Source organism: Anomaloglossus baeobatrachus, chromosome 2 (assembly GCF_048569485.1).
Source record: "Anomaloglossus baeobatrachus isolate aAnoBae1 chromosome 2, aAnoBae1.hap1, whole genome shotgun sequence".
Taxonomy (NCBI): Eukaryota; Metazoa; Chordata; class Amphibia; order Anura; family Aromobatidae; genus Anomaloglossus; species Anomaloglossus baeobatrachus.
The window spans coordinates 423,948,596-423,967,078 of record NC_134354.1 but is presented as its reverse complement, the minus strand read 5'-3'; the positions used below and the strand labels follow the sequence as shown (position 1 = coordinate 423,967,078).

The following is an 18,483-nucleotide window of genomic DNA, read 5'->3' as shown; positions in this document are numbered from 1 at the left end:
TTTAGTCATGGTGACTGCAATGGTTCAGGCGCTGTAACCCCGCAGTCACCGCTGGGTCACCGGCTGATCTTACAGATTAGACGATGCCCATGCTGCTCCCAACAGTTTAACCCCCTAAATGCTGCAATCAGTGCGATCACAGCATTCAAGAGGTGGCGAGAGGAATCGCTTAGCTCTCCCTGGCGATTTGGGTCCCTGGAATGCAATCACAGGGACCCTGATTGCTGCCATGGTAACCCTGGGTCGTCGCCATGACGACCCCGAGTTACTGAGGCACGGATCGCCTCACAGACTACTGCACTTACGTCACCAGAGTTCCCTGCAGCAAGGTCCCGTGGTAAAGACAGTGAGGCCTAGGTGCAAGGAACCCCGGTGACGTCACAAGGTAAAATCGAGTTAATGCCAGTGGATCTTCAAGAAACCCTGGTGGTGATCTGCCATCATGAACGCGATTCACCTTGTGACATCACTGGACTTCCCTGCAGCAAGGTCCTTCGGTAACGACCGCAGGATGAGGAAATGGCTACAGGGAACCCCAGTGACAAAAAAAAAAAAAAAACACCACATAAAAAGCAACGTGTGCAGTACACATGCGTTTTTTCCTGCGTTTTTCACTGGCTCCATTGAAGTAAATTGGTGAAAAAAAAAAAAAATAAAACAGGAAAAAAAAAAAAAAAAAAAAATCACAGAAACAATTGATATGCTGCTTCTTTTTTCAGCAACAAAAACTGCAAGGTAAAAAGACAATGTGCACACAGCAAGTCAGGATTCTCATAGACTTTACTTTGCTGGGATGCTTTTTCCTTGCTTTTATTGATTAAAAGAAGCAAGGAAAAAAAAAAAAGCATAAAAAAAAGCAACGTGGGCACAAGACCTTAAGAGGTTTGGTAGTAACGTGAAAAAAAATGTGGAAAAGTTTATGGGTTATGAATACTTTTTCAAACCACTGTATGCTCAGTATGAGATGATTATATCCAATACCAGGGACCATCACCGATCATTTATGGTAGTTGCCAAATAGAAGGTTGACACGTACAATGTTTAGTGGCCGCTGTAGAGTCCTATGCTATATCTGTGCCCAGCAGCAACTGTATATAGAAAAATAAACACACGGGGTTGCTGTATTTCTGCCATTTCTTAAATCTGGCAACTGCCATAGCAGATAACAGCGGAGTATGTGGGTGCCAGGGGTCCTGTTCTGGTAATCGCCCTGCTGTTTTGAGACTAGTGACAGCCTTAGGACTGGAGCCTCCCATCTCCATCTAGACTCCTCATTTATATGAAGTTTCCTTTCCTTTGGCATCTCATGAGTTAATTTCAGTTTTGTTGCCAGCAGCTCTGTGCTGTGCTAGTCATCTGTAGCTTTGAGCCTACACCCATTTATGTTAAATGCTAGAGCCTTCCAAACAGACCCTGCTGCTGTTAGAATCATTTCTACTTTGGCCAGCCTGGTGGAAGGAGCTGCTGAGGTTTTGTCCTGTGCCCATCCACCTGATACTATTGAGTCTGTCTGCTTCGGTGATGTTTGGTGTTTTTTTATGCTTCTGCTTATTCCCCCCGTCTGCCTTTGCTTTCACTCCGTGTTTATTAGTGTAGTGGCGAGTCTTGTGTACTCGTTGGCCTGCTCACTAGATCCCGTGTCACACGTTACATACGGACATCTCCTACTCCCGTGCGTGACAGGTCCTCACTGATCTGATATTAATGTCCTACCCCACTGATAGATTATCAGTATGCATGGCCCAGATGACAACTTTACCGATCCGATAACTAGAAGTGGCACAATTGAAAACGTCAATAATGTTTCCTTTTGCAGGCTTACCTCGAATGGCATTGTGGAAATTGTCTATGACTACGGGTTCATAACCAGCTTCAATCAACTCCAAGACAGAATGGCTTCCTATGTAGCCAGCACCTCCCGTTACTAGAATCTTCTCAGCCATCGTTATTCACCTCTGGAAATAAAGGGGAGAGAATTATTCTACTTTTAGTCAATGAGAAAACTTCAGAACTTAGGAACCATCTCAAGAAGTTTATGCTTTATCGTTAATTAGAAACATGACTACCTCCTCAGCTTCAGGATGGAGCAGTACGCAGCACAAAGGAGGTAGTGTTCCTGGAAACAGCAGCAGAAGGAATACTGCACGTACATGCTGCGACCGCGCTCACACAGCCGACTTCATACGACAGAAATATATTTATAGTGCAAACATATAAACCATATACCCATGGTACCATCTTTGCCCAGGTAGAAAAAGTATTATGAAAATTACTTTATATGGGTTTATTAAGCCCAAAACCACAAAGTAGCTGCTGTGCGGGCAAGGCCAAGTGGACTGGAGTCAGAGCGCCATCTTTTCCCGTTAAAATGACAGCCCTCCAAAAGGAAACTAAACAGACCCCCATGTATAGTGAATGGGGTCTGTCTGCCCCATTTGAAATCAAGTGAAGGCAAAAATATTAATCACTTCTGTCTCGATAATGGGTGCTCAAGTAGGAAACCACTCCAGTAAGTATGAAAGCAAAAACTTATCACATCAATGTTGACGTCAGATAAAAAGAGAATATAATTTCAAAACTGCAAAATTGGATAATACCCCATTTGACGTTTCGGCCTACGTGGCCTTCATCAGAACCATTTGCAATTGTGTATATTGGAGGATATAGAAACGTCAGCGCTGGTTGTAGAGCAGAAGAGCATTCTCTTCACAACACCTTCTTCTCTACCGTTTTTATGTTCTCCTATCTACACCACTGCAATTGGTTCTGATGAGGGCCATGTAGGCCGAAACATCAGATGATGTATTTTAAAATTTTACAGTTTTGAAATTATATACATTTTTTTATCTCGCATGAACATTGGAGTTCCACGTTTTTTGCTCTCATACCATTGGAAATGAGACATAGAAATGTGGGGTTCTAGTTTAAGTTACCTATAACAGAATTAAAAACTCAGACCACTAGTGTGAACCTCGCCATAGTGGGAAGGTGAGCGCACCCCGCTTACAAGAACGCTTTCTCCCGCCAGTGCACGGCAGAATGAAGTCACTGATAGATCTGACACGGCATGGTCGGTCCGCGGGACTAGTGGAGGGCTTTTTCTAATTTTAAGTGTAACACATGATTTAGGACCTACTGGCTCGTACACATTATATCTATGGTTTTTTCATAGAATCACCCATTCAAGTGAATGTATCCATCATATGTTTGTAGTCAGTGAACAGTTTGGAGAAGCTTGGAATTTTTTGGGGATATGAGGGGGTGGAGTGAGGTTGTCCTGTGCGGATTAGATTTTAATATGTGCATTATCTGGCTATACATATAACACGATCTCAGATCTTTAGCAGGTTATTAACCACATACTGTACTCAGATCTCCCTGTCAGCTTCAGTTACAGGGTGGGGTTATACAGGTGCGAAGCTTACGTCACTGTCCACACCTCTGCCCTGCCTTCTTTTCTGATTATCAGGAACAACTACTATTTTCTTTTAATCCCTTAAATCCTGAACAAAGCTGAAGTTATCACAACACAACATCAGCTGCCATCACGGCATCTCCCAAAGTGATAATAGACAGGGACGTTATATCAGTGATGGAGGAGACCATTGGTTATTTTTTTTAATATGCAAGTGGTCAGTTTTTGTTCTTCACTGTCAATGGGGATATTTGAATCAACTTCTCAAACACCTCTTTCCAGGGATAAATACTAGTGATGAGTGAGCACTACCATGCTTGGGTGCTCAGGACTCATAACCAGCAGTTAAGATGCTAGGACAGGCTCGACTCAAGTACCGAGTATAATTGGAAGTCAATGGTGGACTCGAGCCTTTCAATATGATGCTCGGACGGGCACCACTCGGTTACACGAGTATAATGGAAGTCAATTAGGACTCAAGCATTTTCCGGAAGGTTTCCCGGAAAAAATAATTGAGTCCCCCACTAACTTCCACTATACTCGTGTAACGGAGCTGTACCCGTCTGAGCATCGTAGTGCTCACTCATCACTATTGAAATGCTTGAGTCCACCATTGATTTCCATTATACTCGGTACTTGAGTCAAGCCAGTCCGAGCGTCTTAACTACTTGTTATGTTAAGAGTACAAAACAATGGAGAATGGTAGTGCCCACTCATCACTAATAAATACGCAAATAGGAGTCAATAGAGGATTAAAACTAAATCTGGACTCCATTGCCCTCTCCATTGACCCCATTCATAAATCATTCAGTTACTCACTCCCAATGCTATATAGCTGTCAGAATAGGGTCTTCCTGAGGTTTTTCCCCGACGGGGTCCCTTTCTTTCTACCCTTCTTGGCTGACTATTGGTGCCTATCGTCACCATAGATATCATATGTATCGGTTTGTGCAGGGAATCCATTAGGGCTAATCATCTAAACATGGGCCGTTTCTAGCACTATGCTGTGATACTTATAGGTTATGCTGTTACCTAGAGAGACTGCTCATTGATATGTAATGCCCACATACTTTCCCTGTATAACTGTTAATATGTTATCAACATGTTTTGTATTTGTACACCATTGCCAACGTTATGATCATATATGGGACTTTTCCGCCACTGATGTTTTAATGTGTTTTTAATGGACGTTTGGATGTCCACCCCCACTGTGTCCAAATAAAGATTTATACTTTTGCACCATAAAAACTCTTGCCCTCTTTTCTCAAGCTGTCAGAATAGGCAGAAAAAAAAGATTCAATCATGTACATAAAAATATTAAACCATCAATATCAGTAGTCAACAAGTCCATATCGTATACGTGTATGATGTAAAACCTTGGCCGGCATCGGTCACTTGCCCATCATCGTCTCGATGGCACCTAGAGTGTTGGAGGGCTGTGTGACGATTAGGGGGAGGGGGGGCGTTGGACAATGCTCCCAAACAGCAGATCTGCCTGATGAGCCATCTACCACCTTTCTACAGAACTAAACCTTGATGTTCTGAACTCTCGGAAAGCTGAGATGGGTGCAATGGTGCCCCCTTGTGGGTGTACGCAAGAAGGTTCCTCTGGACCTCACTGGTCATCAGTCACCAGATTTGTCCCTTATGAGCTGCGGCCACCACCAGTAAGCCCTTATATACAGAATTCCAGAATACTGTATATAGGAGCCCAGGCCGCGCTCTATGATGTAAAAATACCTTTATAATACTCACCTACGGGGTGGTCTGGTCCGATGGCTGTCGCTGGTCTCCGGTCCAGCGCCTCCTCCCTCTTGTGTAGTTGCAGTCCTCCTGTCCAGCTCTGTGTGCACGACACGTCCTGCGTCATCCACACAGAAGTCACCAGTACGCTACTGCGCATGCGCACTTTCATCTGTCCGGCAGAGAACAGCACAAAGTACTGTAAACACCTGGTGACAGGTTCCCTTTAAGGTTTTTCCTCATTTAAAATAATTTTTGATGAATTGTTAACAATAAAATAAACATGGATGAAGAAGACAACAATCCCCTTATAAATGACAATGAACACCTACAGGTCATATCTGGACATACCCTTTAAAGGAAAGTCAAGGATTCCAGGACCACCTTTCCCCCTCAGTGTCCCCTACACTCCTGCATGCCACCATTGGCTGCTGTGCCTGTCAGCTGTGTACGTACCTGTGCTCTCTGCTCACAGCCCCGAGTGCCGGTTCCTCCGCTGTTCCTGTGACTTTATTTCCCGGAGCTGTGTGTAGTAGAGACGGGAGCGAGGCCATTGGTTGGTTATACACGGGTGGGCGTGGCTACGTAGGTATTCTAAAGCACATAAACTCAGTTCCGGCTTCAGAGCTCCGCCCACTGCCGGTCAGCCCCGCCTCCCATTCATCCATCCTGACGACGTGGAACTTACACGTTCTCAGGGATCGTCATCTCCACGCGTCCGTCGTGGGGTGTGAAATACTATGCGGGGGGCTTTACTGGCGCTAGTGCAGAGGGGCTTATTCTACAGGCTTGGAGTAATTCGTTATGGTGTATTACGAGACATGGCTTGTGTTATATGTGCTACAGACTCCATCATAGCCAAGGAGTAAAAAAAGGAGCGACCGATGTATAGGTGCAAGGCATCAGCCATGTGACAGACCTCCGGGGTGCTGTGGGCTTCATGATAAGAGGAAACCGCGGCACAGGTGTGAACAGAACCAGTGGGGGTAAGGCACAGGCAGGTGTGAGGGGTCGGCTCCCCCATGTGTCCGAACCTGCACCTGTGTCTTTATCCCAACAAGCCCCTCTTGGTGGGTGAGTGGTTTGTCTAGTCCCGAAAATAGTTTTTAGGACTTCAGTGGTGATATGCTCATTAGTGGGTGACACTGCGTCCTGCGATCTTAATCTGTGAATGTGCCGCCACCAGCACCATTGTACTGAAGACCACTGGGGAGTCCATCTGCCATTGGTACCATATTACTGAAGACCAGTGGGAAACCCATCTACTCATACGCTGCCACTGCCGTCATTTTACTAAAAACCACTATGAAATCTAGTCTGTGATATGCCGCCACCGGCACCATTGTACTGAAGACCACTGGGGAGTCCATCTGCATATGTGCCGCCATTGGTACCATATTACTAAAGACCAGTGGGAAACCCATCTCATACGCTGCCACCGCCGTCATTTTACTAAACACCACTGTGAAACCCAGTCTGTGAAATGCTGCCACTGGTGCCATTTAACTGAAGACCACTAGGTGGTCCATTTGCGCATGCGCTGCTACTGGCGCCATTTTACTGAAGACCAGTGGGGAATCCATCAGTGCATGTGCTTCCATAGGTACCATTTTACTGAAGACCAGTGGGAAACCCATCTGTGCATGCGCTGCCATTGGCGCCATTTTACTAAAAAACACTGTGGAACCTATTCCGTGCATGCGCTGCCACCGGCGCCATTTAACTGAAAACCACTGGGAAGTCCATCTGGACATGCACTACTACCAGCGCCATTTTACTGAAAACCACTCAGAGGTCTATTTGCGCATGCGCTGCTACTGGCATCATTTTACTGAAAACCACTGAGATCCATCTGCGCAACCGCTGCCACCATATTACTGAAGACCAGTGGGAAACCCATCTGTGCATGTGCTGCCACCAGCACCATTCTGTTGCAGACCGCCAGGAGATCAATCTGTGCATGCGCAGCCCGCTGTGAGGAATGCGCTGTTGCAAACATTCGAACAGGAGGAAAATAGAGACGCCAGAGGCAGCTTGAGGGGACGGGGCAGAAGCTGGAGATCATACTCACAGAACCGGCCTTAGCACCTAAAGCACCAACACTTCAAATGCTAACCCAACAGCCAATTTTATTTTTTTTGCGCTTTTGTTTTTTCCTCCCCTTATTCCAACAGCCAGAAAACCTTTTTGTTATTTCTCTGTCTATATAGCTATATCAGAGCTTTTTTTTTTTTGGAGGACGAGTTGTACTTTTGAATGACGCCATCCATTTTATCATGTAATGCACAGGAGAGTAGGAAAAAAAAAATCAAAGTGTGGCGATATGGAAAATAAAAGGGCAATTCTGCAATAATGTTTTTGTGTTTTTTGTTTTTATTTCATTGTGTTGATTTTCCGATAAAAATTACCTGACTGTGATTCTGCAGGTCAGCACGATTACACACAACATATATGTTTAATATTTTTTTGTTTTATTTAAGTGGTGACAACATTTTTCAGAAATTTGTTAAAAAAAAATTAAAAAAAAAACAAAAAAATTTGCTTGTATAGCCACCTTATTTTCAGTTTTCGGGATCTGGAGCTTGCTTTTTGTGCCCCAAACCAATGTGTTTATTCATATCATTTTGGGGTATATATGATGTTTTGATCGCCTCTTACTATATATATTTCTATTGTTGCAGCGGCTGAAAAACTGCAATTCTGACATTTTGATTTTTTTATTGTCAGAACATTTACCGATCGGATTTATTTATTTTATACGGTATTTTAATAGATCGGACTTCTACAAAATGCAGCAATATCAAACATGAATTTTTTTATTTACTAATTTTTAATGGGGCAAAAGGGGGGTGAGTTGAACTTTTTAAAACATTATTTATTTTTTTTTAACGAATTTCCAACTTTTTTTTCACCAATTACATTGAAGGAATAATAAGTGTTTGATCCCATGCTGACTTTGCAAGTTTGCCCACTGACCACAGACATGAACAGTCTATAATTTTAAGGGTAGGTTAATTTTAACAGTGAGAGAATATCACATTGTGTAAATTATATAAATTTATTTGCATTTTGCAGAGAGAAATAAGTATTTGATCCCCTACCAACCATTCAGAGTTCTGGCTCCTACAGACCACTTACGCTCCTAATCAACCCGTTACCTGCATTAAAGACTGCTGTCTTCAATTGTCACCTGTATAAAAGACTCCTGTCCACAGACTCAATTAATCAGTCAGGCTCTAACCTCTACAACATGGGCAAGACCAAAGAGCTTTCTAAGAATGTCAGGGACAAGATCATAGAAACAAAGGCTGCAAAACCATAAGTAAGATGCTGGGTGAGGAGACAACTGTTGGTGCAATAGTAAGAAAATGGAAGAAATACAAAATGAGTGTCAATCGACATCGATCAGGGGCTCCATGCAAAATCTCACCTCGTTGGGTATCCAGGATCATGAGGAAGGTGAGAGATCAGCCTAAAACTACACGTGGAGAACTTATTAATGACCTCAAGGCAGCTGGGACCACCATCACCAACAAGACCATTGGTAACACATTATGCCGTAATGAATTGAAATCCTGCAGTGCCCGCAAAGTCACACTGCTCAAGAAGGCACATGTGCAGGCCCGTCTGAAGATTGCCAATGAACACCTGGATAATTCTGAGAGTGATTGGGAGAAGGTGCTGTGGTCAGATGAGACAAAAATTGAGCTCTTTGCCCTTAATTCAACTTGCCATGTTTGGAGGAAGAGAAATGCTGCCTATGACCCCAAGAACTCCATTCCCACTGTTAAGCATGGAGGTGGAAACATGTTTCTCTGCTAATGGCACAGGACTACTTCACCGCATCAGTGGGACAATGGATGGAGCCATGTACCGTAAAATCCTGAGGGACAACCTCCCTTCCCTCCTCCAGGACATTAAAAATGGGTCGTGGCTGGGTCTTCTCGCACGACAATGATCCAAAACTTAAACCCAAGGCAACAAAGGAGTAGCTCAAAAAGAAGTACATTAAGGTTATGGATTGGCCTAACCAGTCTCCAGACCTTAATCCCATAGAAAACGTATGGAGGGAGCTGAAGCTCCGAGTTACCAAGCGACAGCCTCAAAATGTTTGTTTTAGAGATGATTTGCAAAGAGGAGTGGACCAAAATTCCTCCTGACATATGCGCAAACCTCATTATCAACTACAAAAAACATCTGACTGCTGTACTTGCCAACAAGGGTTTGTTTGCCAGAGGGATCAAATACTAATTTATCTCTGCAAAATGCGAATAAATTTATATAATTCATTCAATGTGATTTTCTGGATTTTATTTTGAAATATTCTATCTGTCACTGTTAAAATTCACCTACCCTTAGGGTATGTGCGCACGTTGCTTTTTACCTGCTTTTTACCTGCTTTTTTGCTGCTTTTTCTTCTGCGCTGTTTAATGCCAAAATGGATGTGTTCTTCTATTCAAGCAAAGTCTATGGGAATTTGGGTTTCTTGAGAGAGAGAGAGAGAGAGAGAGAGAGAGAGAGAGAGACAGACACACTCTGGTTCTGGGCATGCTCAGTCCAAAAGCAGGATCCTGTCTATCAGCACGCCAGCGTTCACCTGCGTTTGCGTGCGTTATAGTCAGGATCCAGCAATTTGCAGTATTTGGACGGAGCTCACAAACGCTACATGTTGCGTTTTTGAAACATGTTAAAATAACGCGAAAGGACGGATCCTGCGTCTAACAAACGCACGCAAACGCAGGTGGACGCGAGTCCATTGAAAATGCATTGACATAAAAACGGATTTGCACAGGATCCGTACTTCCGTTAAAAAAACGTTTTCGACGGATGTTAAAAAGACGTAGTGTGAAACCAGCCTTAGTGGGAAACCTTACAAAATTAGCAAGGGATCAAATAGTTATTTCCTTCACTGTAAATAATAAACTGCATGTTTGTCCATGTCTATACAGTTATAGCAAGACCAATCAGTTTTGCCACATTTACTGTAAAATAAACACTAAATACAAAACCCCCAAAACACTACTGTGGGCTTTAGATTTTTTTTTTTCCAAAATTTCGACGCACTTGGAATTGTTTGACTTTCTAGTACATCACATGATTACATACAATAGCCGGTGACATTGAAAAGTACAACTTTTTCTGTAAAAACAAAAAAACAAAACCCTTACAAGTCTATGCCTCCCGAAAAAAAAAAAAAGTTTAGCTCTTGGAAGGAGGGGTGGAAAAAAGTGGAAGTGCAAAAGAAAACAAACAAAAACAAACAGAAAATCATAAGAACAGAGAATGTGAAAAAGCGGTTAATGATTTTATTCAAGGGGGTGGCTGACAGTACTTAATAATTATACTCCAGGGGTGGGGGACATTATTCTATGATTATACTCCAGGGCTGGGGGACATTATTCTATGATTATACTCCAGGGGTGGGGGACATTATTCTATGATTATACTCCAGGGCTGGGGGACATTATTCTATGATTATACTCCAGGAGTGGGGGACATTATGCTATGATTATATTCCAGGGGTGGGGACATTATTCTATGATTATACTCCAGGGCTGGGGGACATTATTCTATGATTATACTCCAGGGCTGGGGGACATTATTCTATGATTATACTCCAGGAGTGGGGGACATTATGCTATGATTATATTCCAGGGGTGGGGACATTATTCTATGATTATACTCCAGGGCTGGGGGACATTATTCTATGATTATACTCCAGGGCTGGGGGACATTATTCTATGATTATACTCCAGGAGTGGGGGACATTATTCTATGATTATACTCCAGGGGTGGGGGACATTATTCTATGATTATACTCCAGGGGTGGGGGACATTATTCTATGATTATACTCCAGGAGTGGGGGACATTATTCTATGATTATATTCCAGGATTGGGGAACATTATTTTATGATTATATTCCAGGGTTGGGGGACATTATTCTATGATTATACTCCAGGGGTGGGGGACATTATGCTATGATTATACTCCAGGAGTGGGGGACATTATGCTATGATTATACTCCAGGAGTGGGGGACATTATGCTATGATTATATTCCAGGGGTGGGGACATTATTCTATGATTATATTCCAGGGGTGGGGGACATTATTCTATGATTATACTCCAGGGCTGGGGGACATTATTCTATGATTATACTCCAGGGGTGGGGGACATTATGCTATGATTATACTCCAGGGGTGCGGGACATTATTCTATGATTATACTCCAGGGGTGGGGGACATTATTCTATGATTATACTCCAGGGCTGGGGGACATTATTCTATGATTATACTCCAGGAGTGGGGGACATTATTCTATGATTATATTCCAGGGGTGGGGGACATTATTCTATGATTATACTCCAGGGGTGGGGGACATTATGCTATGATTATACTCCAGGAGTGGGGGACATTATGCTATGATTATATTCCAGGGGTGGGGGACATTATTCTATGATTATATTCCAGGGGTGGGGGACATTATTCTATGATTATACTCCAGGGCTGGGGGACATTATTCTATGATTATACTCCAGGAGTGGGGGACATTATTCTATGATTGTACTCCAGGGGTGGGGGACATGATGCTATGATTATACTCCAGGGGTGGGGGACATGATGCTATGATTATTCTCCAGGGCTGGGGGACATTATTCTATGATTATACTCCAGGAGTGGGGGACATTATTCTATGATTATACTCCAGGGCTGGGGGACATTATTCTATGATTATACTCCAGGGGTGGGGGACATTATTCTATGATTATACTCCAGGAGTGGGGGACATTATTCAATGATTATACTCCAGGGTTGGGGGACATTATTCTATGGTTATACTCCAGGGCTGGGGGACATTATTCTATGATTATACTCCAGGGCTGGAGGACATTATTCTATTATTATACTCCAGGAGTGGGGGACATTATTCTATGATTATACTCCAGGGGTGGGGGACTTTATTCTATGATTATACTCCAGGAGTGGGGGACATTATTCTATGATTATACTCCAGGGCTGGGGGACATTATTCTATGATTATACTCCAGGGCTGGGGGACATTATTCTATGATTATACTCCAGGGGTGGGGGACATTATTCTATGATTATACTCCAGGGCTGAAGGACATTATTCTATTATTATACTCCAGGAGTGGGGGACATTATGCTATGGTTATACTCCAGGGCTGGGGGACATTATTCTATGACTATACTCCAGGGGTGGGGGACAGTATTCTATGATTATACTCCAGGGGTGGGGGACATTATTCTATGATTATACTCCAGGGGTGGGGGACATTATTCTATGATTATACTCCAGGGGTGGGGGACATTATTCTATGATTATACTCCAGGGCTGGGGGACAATATTCTATGATTATACTCCAGGAGTGGGGGACATTATTCTATGATTATACTCCAGGGCTGGGGGACATTATTCTATGATTATACTCCAGGGGTGGGGGACATTATTCTATGATTATTCATCAGGGGTGGGGGACATTATTCTATGATTATACTCCAGGAGTGGGGGACATTATTCTATGATTATACTCCAGGGCTGGGGGACATTATTCTATGATTATACTCCAGGAGTGGGGGACATTATTCTATGATTATTCATCAGGGGTGGGGGACATTATTCTATGATTATACTCCAGGGCTGAAGGACATTATTCTATTATTATACTCCATGAGTGGGGGACATTATGCTATGGTTATACTCCAGGGCTGGGGGACATTATTCTATGATTATACTCCAGGGGTGGGGGACATTATTATATGATTATTCTCCAGGGGTGGGGGACATTATTCTATGACTATACTCCAGTGGTGGGGGACAGTATTCCATGATTATACTCCAGGGGTGGGGGACATTATTCTATGATTATACTCCAGGAGTGGGGGACATTATGCTATGATTATACTCCAGGATTGGGGGACATTATTATATGATTATACTCCAGGAGTGGGGGACATTATTCTATGATTATACTCCAGGCTGGGGGACATTATTCTATGATTATACTCCAGGGCTGAGGGACATTATTCTATTATTATACTCCAGGAGTGGGGGACATTATTCTATGATTATACTCCAGGGCTGGGGGACATTATTATATGATTATACTCCAGGGGTGGGGGACATTATTCTATGATTATTCTCCAGGGGTGGGGGACATTATTCTATGACTATACTCCAGTGGTGGGGGACAGTATTCCATGATTATACTCCAGGGGTGGGGGACATTATTCTATGATTATACTCCAGGAGTGGGGGACATTATGCTATGATTATACTCCAGGAGTGGGGGACATTATTATATGATTATACTCCAGGAGTGGGGGACATTATTCTATGATTATACTCCAGGGCTGAGGGACATTATTCTATTATTATACTCCAGGAGTGGTGGACATTATTCTATGATTATTCTCCAGGGGTGGGGGACATTATTCTATGGTTATACTACAGGGCTGAGGGCATTATTTTATAATTATACTCCAGGGGTGGGGGATAGTATGCTATGATTATACTCCTCGGGGGAGGGAGGGTGGCTCCTATGTAGGTGATTCATACACACATCACCCCTTGGAGTAAAATGAAACCCCCCAACTCCAGGAATAAAATGTTCATCGCTTGCAACTTGCAATAAAATGCCCCTCTCTCCACCTTCCATTACAAGTGTATACAGTTAGGGAGGTGCTGCAGAGAGTAAACACACTGAGGGAGCAGCAAATCAAAATGACGGCTCTGGCGTCTTGTGGCTGGTGCCCTGTTATTAGGGATATTTGGCTTTAGAGTGACACTTATGTCAAACATAAAAGGTTCACGCTACAGTGATATTTTATTATGACAGTAGGGTATTTAAGTAGAAGCATGCAATGGTGATTTCCTCATCTCAAACAATTTATTGAAACAAAAGCCAACAACAGTGGTAGGTACACTCCCCCCAAAAATGTCAATGTCTCAATAACTTATGTGGCATTGATCCTCAATTACAACTTGACAACAACGTCTCATACTGTTCACAAGTCCAGTTATTGTCTGCTGAGGCATGGCATCCCACTCTTCTTGAAAGGTGACCCTCAGGTCATTGAGGTTCTGGGGTACAGCGTTACGAGCCTCTATACAGTGACTCAGCTGATCTGCTAGGTTTTCTATGGGATTCAGGTATGGAGAAAGTGTAGACTACTCCATTTGAGGAATCCCAGTCTCCAGCAGCCGTTCCCTAGTTATGTGACCTTGATGAGCTGGAGCGTTATCGTCTATGAAGGCAGAGGCACAATGACTGGATTAATGATGTTATTCAAGTAGTAGGGGCTTATCACTGTACAATTCATAAAGTGTAGAGCAGTTCTGATTTGACTAGACACACATGCCAACACATACCACCAAAGCTCGTCTGGTGACAGTGTGACAGTGGCTGATGCATAGCACTCACCTTGACGTCTCCAACATCGTTTGCTGCCATCATTTCTGCTCAGCGTGAATCGTCTTTCATCAGCGAACAGCACTGAGGACCACTGGTCACTCATCTAGCAAGACAACGATGCTTGTCCCTGGTGGTGAGGTCAGGTACCTTGCATAGTCTGACATGACACTTGGGGTGCCTCTCAGATCCTTTAAATGTGCCTGGATTTGTATGGCATTCATCATCCATTTTCGAAGGACATTGTTTACTGAAATTTCTGCACCAAATCTGCAACTCTTAGCCAGGCCCACCCATCTCTACAGCTATCTGTAAACCTGGCCCTGTATATACTTTAACAAAACACATGGCATTACAAGTACCCAAACAGACCTCCAGGTTTACACCACTTCTGTGGGACATACCGGCCATTCACAATGTAGCTGGTCACCATTTTACACACATGGTAAAAACGAACATATGGATGACACACTGATCCAAAACACTGATGACATCGGTACTGGTTTTACACATATGTGTTTTATATGGATGTGTGAAGGGCACCTAAAGGGACACTGTCAGATGCCCTAGCCCCCTAAACCACAATTGTGACTGTATTAAACTCTTTTCTTACATTCTAATAAGCCCTCTTTTATTGTGTAGCAATTATAAAATTTATGCAAAACTAATTTTAAACCTTGTGGTCACGCTATCTAAGGCTGCTTTCACACATCCGGTTTTTGCAGTGCGGCTCAATCCGGCTCAAAAACCTATGCAACGGATGCGGCGAAAAAAACGTATCCGTTGCATACGTTTTTCCATGCGGCCCGTCCGTTTTTTGATGGATGTGGCTTGATACTGAGCATGCGCAGTGCAAAAAAACCGCATCCGGCGGCCAGATGCGTTTTTTTCGACGCACAAAAAAATGTGCCAGGCAACTGTCACGCTCCCCAGCTCCCGTGCCATGCTCCCCGGCTCCCCTGCCACGCTTCCCGGCTCCCCTGCCATGGTTCCCGGCTCTCCTGCCATGCTTCCCAGCTCCCGTGCCACGCTCCCCGGTCCCCCGCTCCACAGCCTCCATGCTCCCTCACCTGTGTCCTCCAGGCAACCCGGTCCCCGCTCCCGGTACCCGTCTGCGATGCTGAGCCAGCCCGGCACTCCTGCGTCCTGTGTGTCGCGGGTGGAGGAGGGGACGCCGCGCTCTCCCACTGCTCGGGTCCGGCTGCCGCGGCTGCTGCGGCCTGCTGCTGCTCGGTGGCTCGAGCGATGGGCCGCATCCCGGGGACTCGAGCGGCGCTCCTCGCCCGTGAGTGAAAGGGGATTGGTTGTTGGGATAGTTTATTGTCCGTGACGCCACCCACGGTTGTGGTGATTAAATGGACACCACCGCTGCTCTGTCTGGGGAGCCCGGGAGTAATGGTATGGAGCAGGCAGTTGTTGGTTTGCCCCTCCGTGGGTAGGGGGTTTGGTGGTCCCGGGGCCCAGTGATGGGGTTGGTATGGTGGACAGGAGGGTATGGGGCCTGTGGAGGTGCAGGGGCAGCGCTGTGCCGCACGGCACGGAGGTACTCACTCAGCCAGTAAACACGACACAGTTCTCGGTAAACAAACGGCTGGTTGGACGGGTCCCTCGGACGGTTACGGTGCTGATGTTCCCTGCAGTTAGCGGTGACGGTCTCTTCCCTGCACCTATGTAAAGTCTTTTTGGTAGCGATGGGTTCCCACCGGTTACCCGCTCCCCGACCTGGACATGAGCCGGAGGAGCCCCTCTCTTGCCCGCAGGCGCTGGCCCTGGGAAACTGGTGCCTTGGCGGTGGCGGTGTCTCCCCTCAACGGTCGGACTGTTGCCTTCAATCGGGACTTGGTTGTTAGGAGACAGAGGTCCCCTTCACTGACGGATTTGGCAAATTATGGCGACTCCTAGCCTTGCCGGGATCCGAAAGGCCCCTGCCCTGGTGCTGACTGTTCTTCGTATACCGCTCCGGTACCGCCGGGTCACCACCCGTCCGTGGTCCTTCCGGCAACCTCCAAGCAGTCCTCCTGCAGACTATCACCGCCGTCTGCTGACCTTGCTGTCTCAGTCCGGGGCACACACCTGGACCAGCTTCAGGCTTTCTTAACTCTCACTTTTCCTGTCACTGTCCTCCTCTACCACTTCACTGTTTACTCCTTCACTTCCCTAGCTGTTCTGCCTGGTTCTTCCCGCCTCCATGGCTGTGAACTCCTCGGTGGGCGGAGCCAACCGCCTGGCCCACCCCCTGGTGTGGACATCAGCCCCTGGAGGAAGGCAACAAGGATTTTAGGTTAGCCTTGGTGTACCTGCCGGGAATGTGGGGTGCATGAGATGTTGTGACCTGTGACCCCTGGCTTGCCCAGGGCGTCACATGTGCACCGCTTCCTGCTCTGGCTTCTGGCACCCGGGCCTCGCGCATGCGCATTAGGGCGCACGCGCGGTCATTGACCCTCTCTTAAAGGGCCAGCGTCCTCCAACAGGATATTGAAGATTCAGGTACAGGGTATATAGGGGGATCCTTTCCAAGTGGGTGGGGCCTGTTCTTCGTGTTTGCTAAGCTAGGAGTCAGGTCTCCCTGTGCTTTGTCCCGTACTTACCTATCTCTCTTGTAGAGTCGCTCCTGTCTCGCCAACCGGTCCTGACGCTTCCAGAACCCCGAACGGTGACTGTCCACCATCTCGTCAGTCCCTACCATCTCCGATCCCTGGATCCGTGTGGTGACCGACCTCCTTGCTCAGCTGGTTCCGGACTCTGCCTGACATCATCTCGGCCTCCGAACCTGAGCTCCGTCACCCGGACTACCTTCAGAGACTCCGTGGTCCCAGGGACTTCTTCACTCCACTCCTCTGAACGGACTGTCCTGCTACCCGTAGTGCTCCGGCTACCGGGCACCTTGCCCTCGGTAGGGTGCTCAGTCCAGTGGATCCACCTCCTGGGCCTACCCGTCCTCCTGGTCCTAACAGCAACGTTCCATCCGGCCGCCGCATGGGCTAAATATGCCGCATCCGGCAAAAAACTAACGCAATGCAAGGCAATGCGGCACAATACGGCGCTAATGCAAGTCTATGCAGAAAAACGCAACCGGTGGCAAAAAAAAACCGATTGCGTTTTTTCTGCAAAGCGCCATATTGTGCCGCTTAGCAAAAACCGGATGTGTGAAAGCAGCCTAAATGAGTCAGTGACTAGTCAGGGGGTGTTGATTACCCTGGACTAATACTTTGTCTCATTGTTTACGCACGTCCCGTGGCATGAGTGACATGATTCGCTAAAGTGAAAACCCTGCCGGCCCTTTGCAAATGTTAAGCATGACCATGTTCTGTTGCCTTCAGAGTGGGCAATGAAGTCAGAGTCAGGTGTATGTTCACCAGCTTCACTGTGCGTGTGTGCCGCCCCTGGACTATCACGTCGTCACAGGGTATTGCACAACCTGCCCTCCCATGCAATATCCGCCTCCTTCTTGGTTATGGGTCCCCAACTACATCAGCCAATTAAATCCTAGGTACACTCTGCACCACACCCACCAGACACACCAGTGGACGATCTGAGTGGAATAGGGTCGCCCACTTGGGGGGTTGGTTAGGGGAGGTCAGGAGTGTCAGAAGTGAGGAGAAGTGTGTAGTAAGGGAAGGAGAGAGGAGGTCAGGAGCAGGGCTCCTAGGAACGGTCTAGGTGGCAGACGGTGGTCTGGGCCTAGAGAAGCTGGACTCCCGGTCGCAGGGGATCGTGACAAGGGGCACGGAACTGTCGAGGAGGACAGCCGGCGGCCTTGCATCATCACCGTGCTGGGACCAGGGCACGACGGGGTACGTGGACTCTAGGTCAGGAAGTAGCTTCAGGCAACCTGACAATTGACCCGACGAGAACGGAGCCTTCAAGATCCACTCTCCACCCGCTTCAAACTC

The 18,483-nt window shown here is 45.9% G+C and overlaps 1 protein-coding gene across 1 annotated transcript in view; it reads right to left on the bottom strand.

Annotated features, from left to right (window-relative positions):
• GALE (UDP-galactose-4-epimerase) overlaps positions 1–5,722 on the bottom strand; it is a 45,196-nt gene extending 39,474 nt beyond the window's left edge. Inside the window, exons 1-2 of the mRNA XM_075334152.1 lie at positions 5,615–5,722; positions 1,823–1,955 (exon numbers count right to left, since the gene is read on the bottom strand). Coding sequence (XP_075190267.1) covers positions 1,823–1,943 — 121 coding nt within the window. The 5' untranslated portion in view covers positions 1,944–1,955; positions 5,615–5,722. The remainder of the gene's footprint in view (positions 1–1,822; positions 1,956–5,614) is intronic.
• Positions 5,723–18,483: the final 12,761 nt, after the last annotated feature.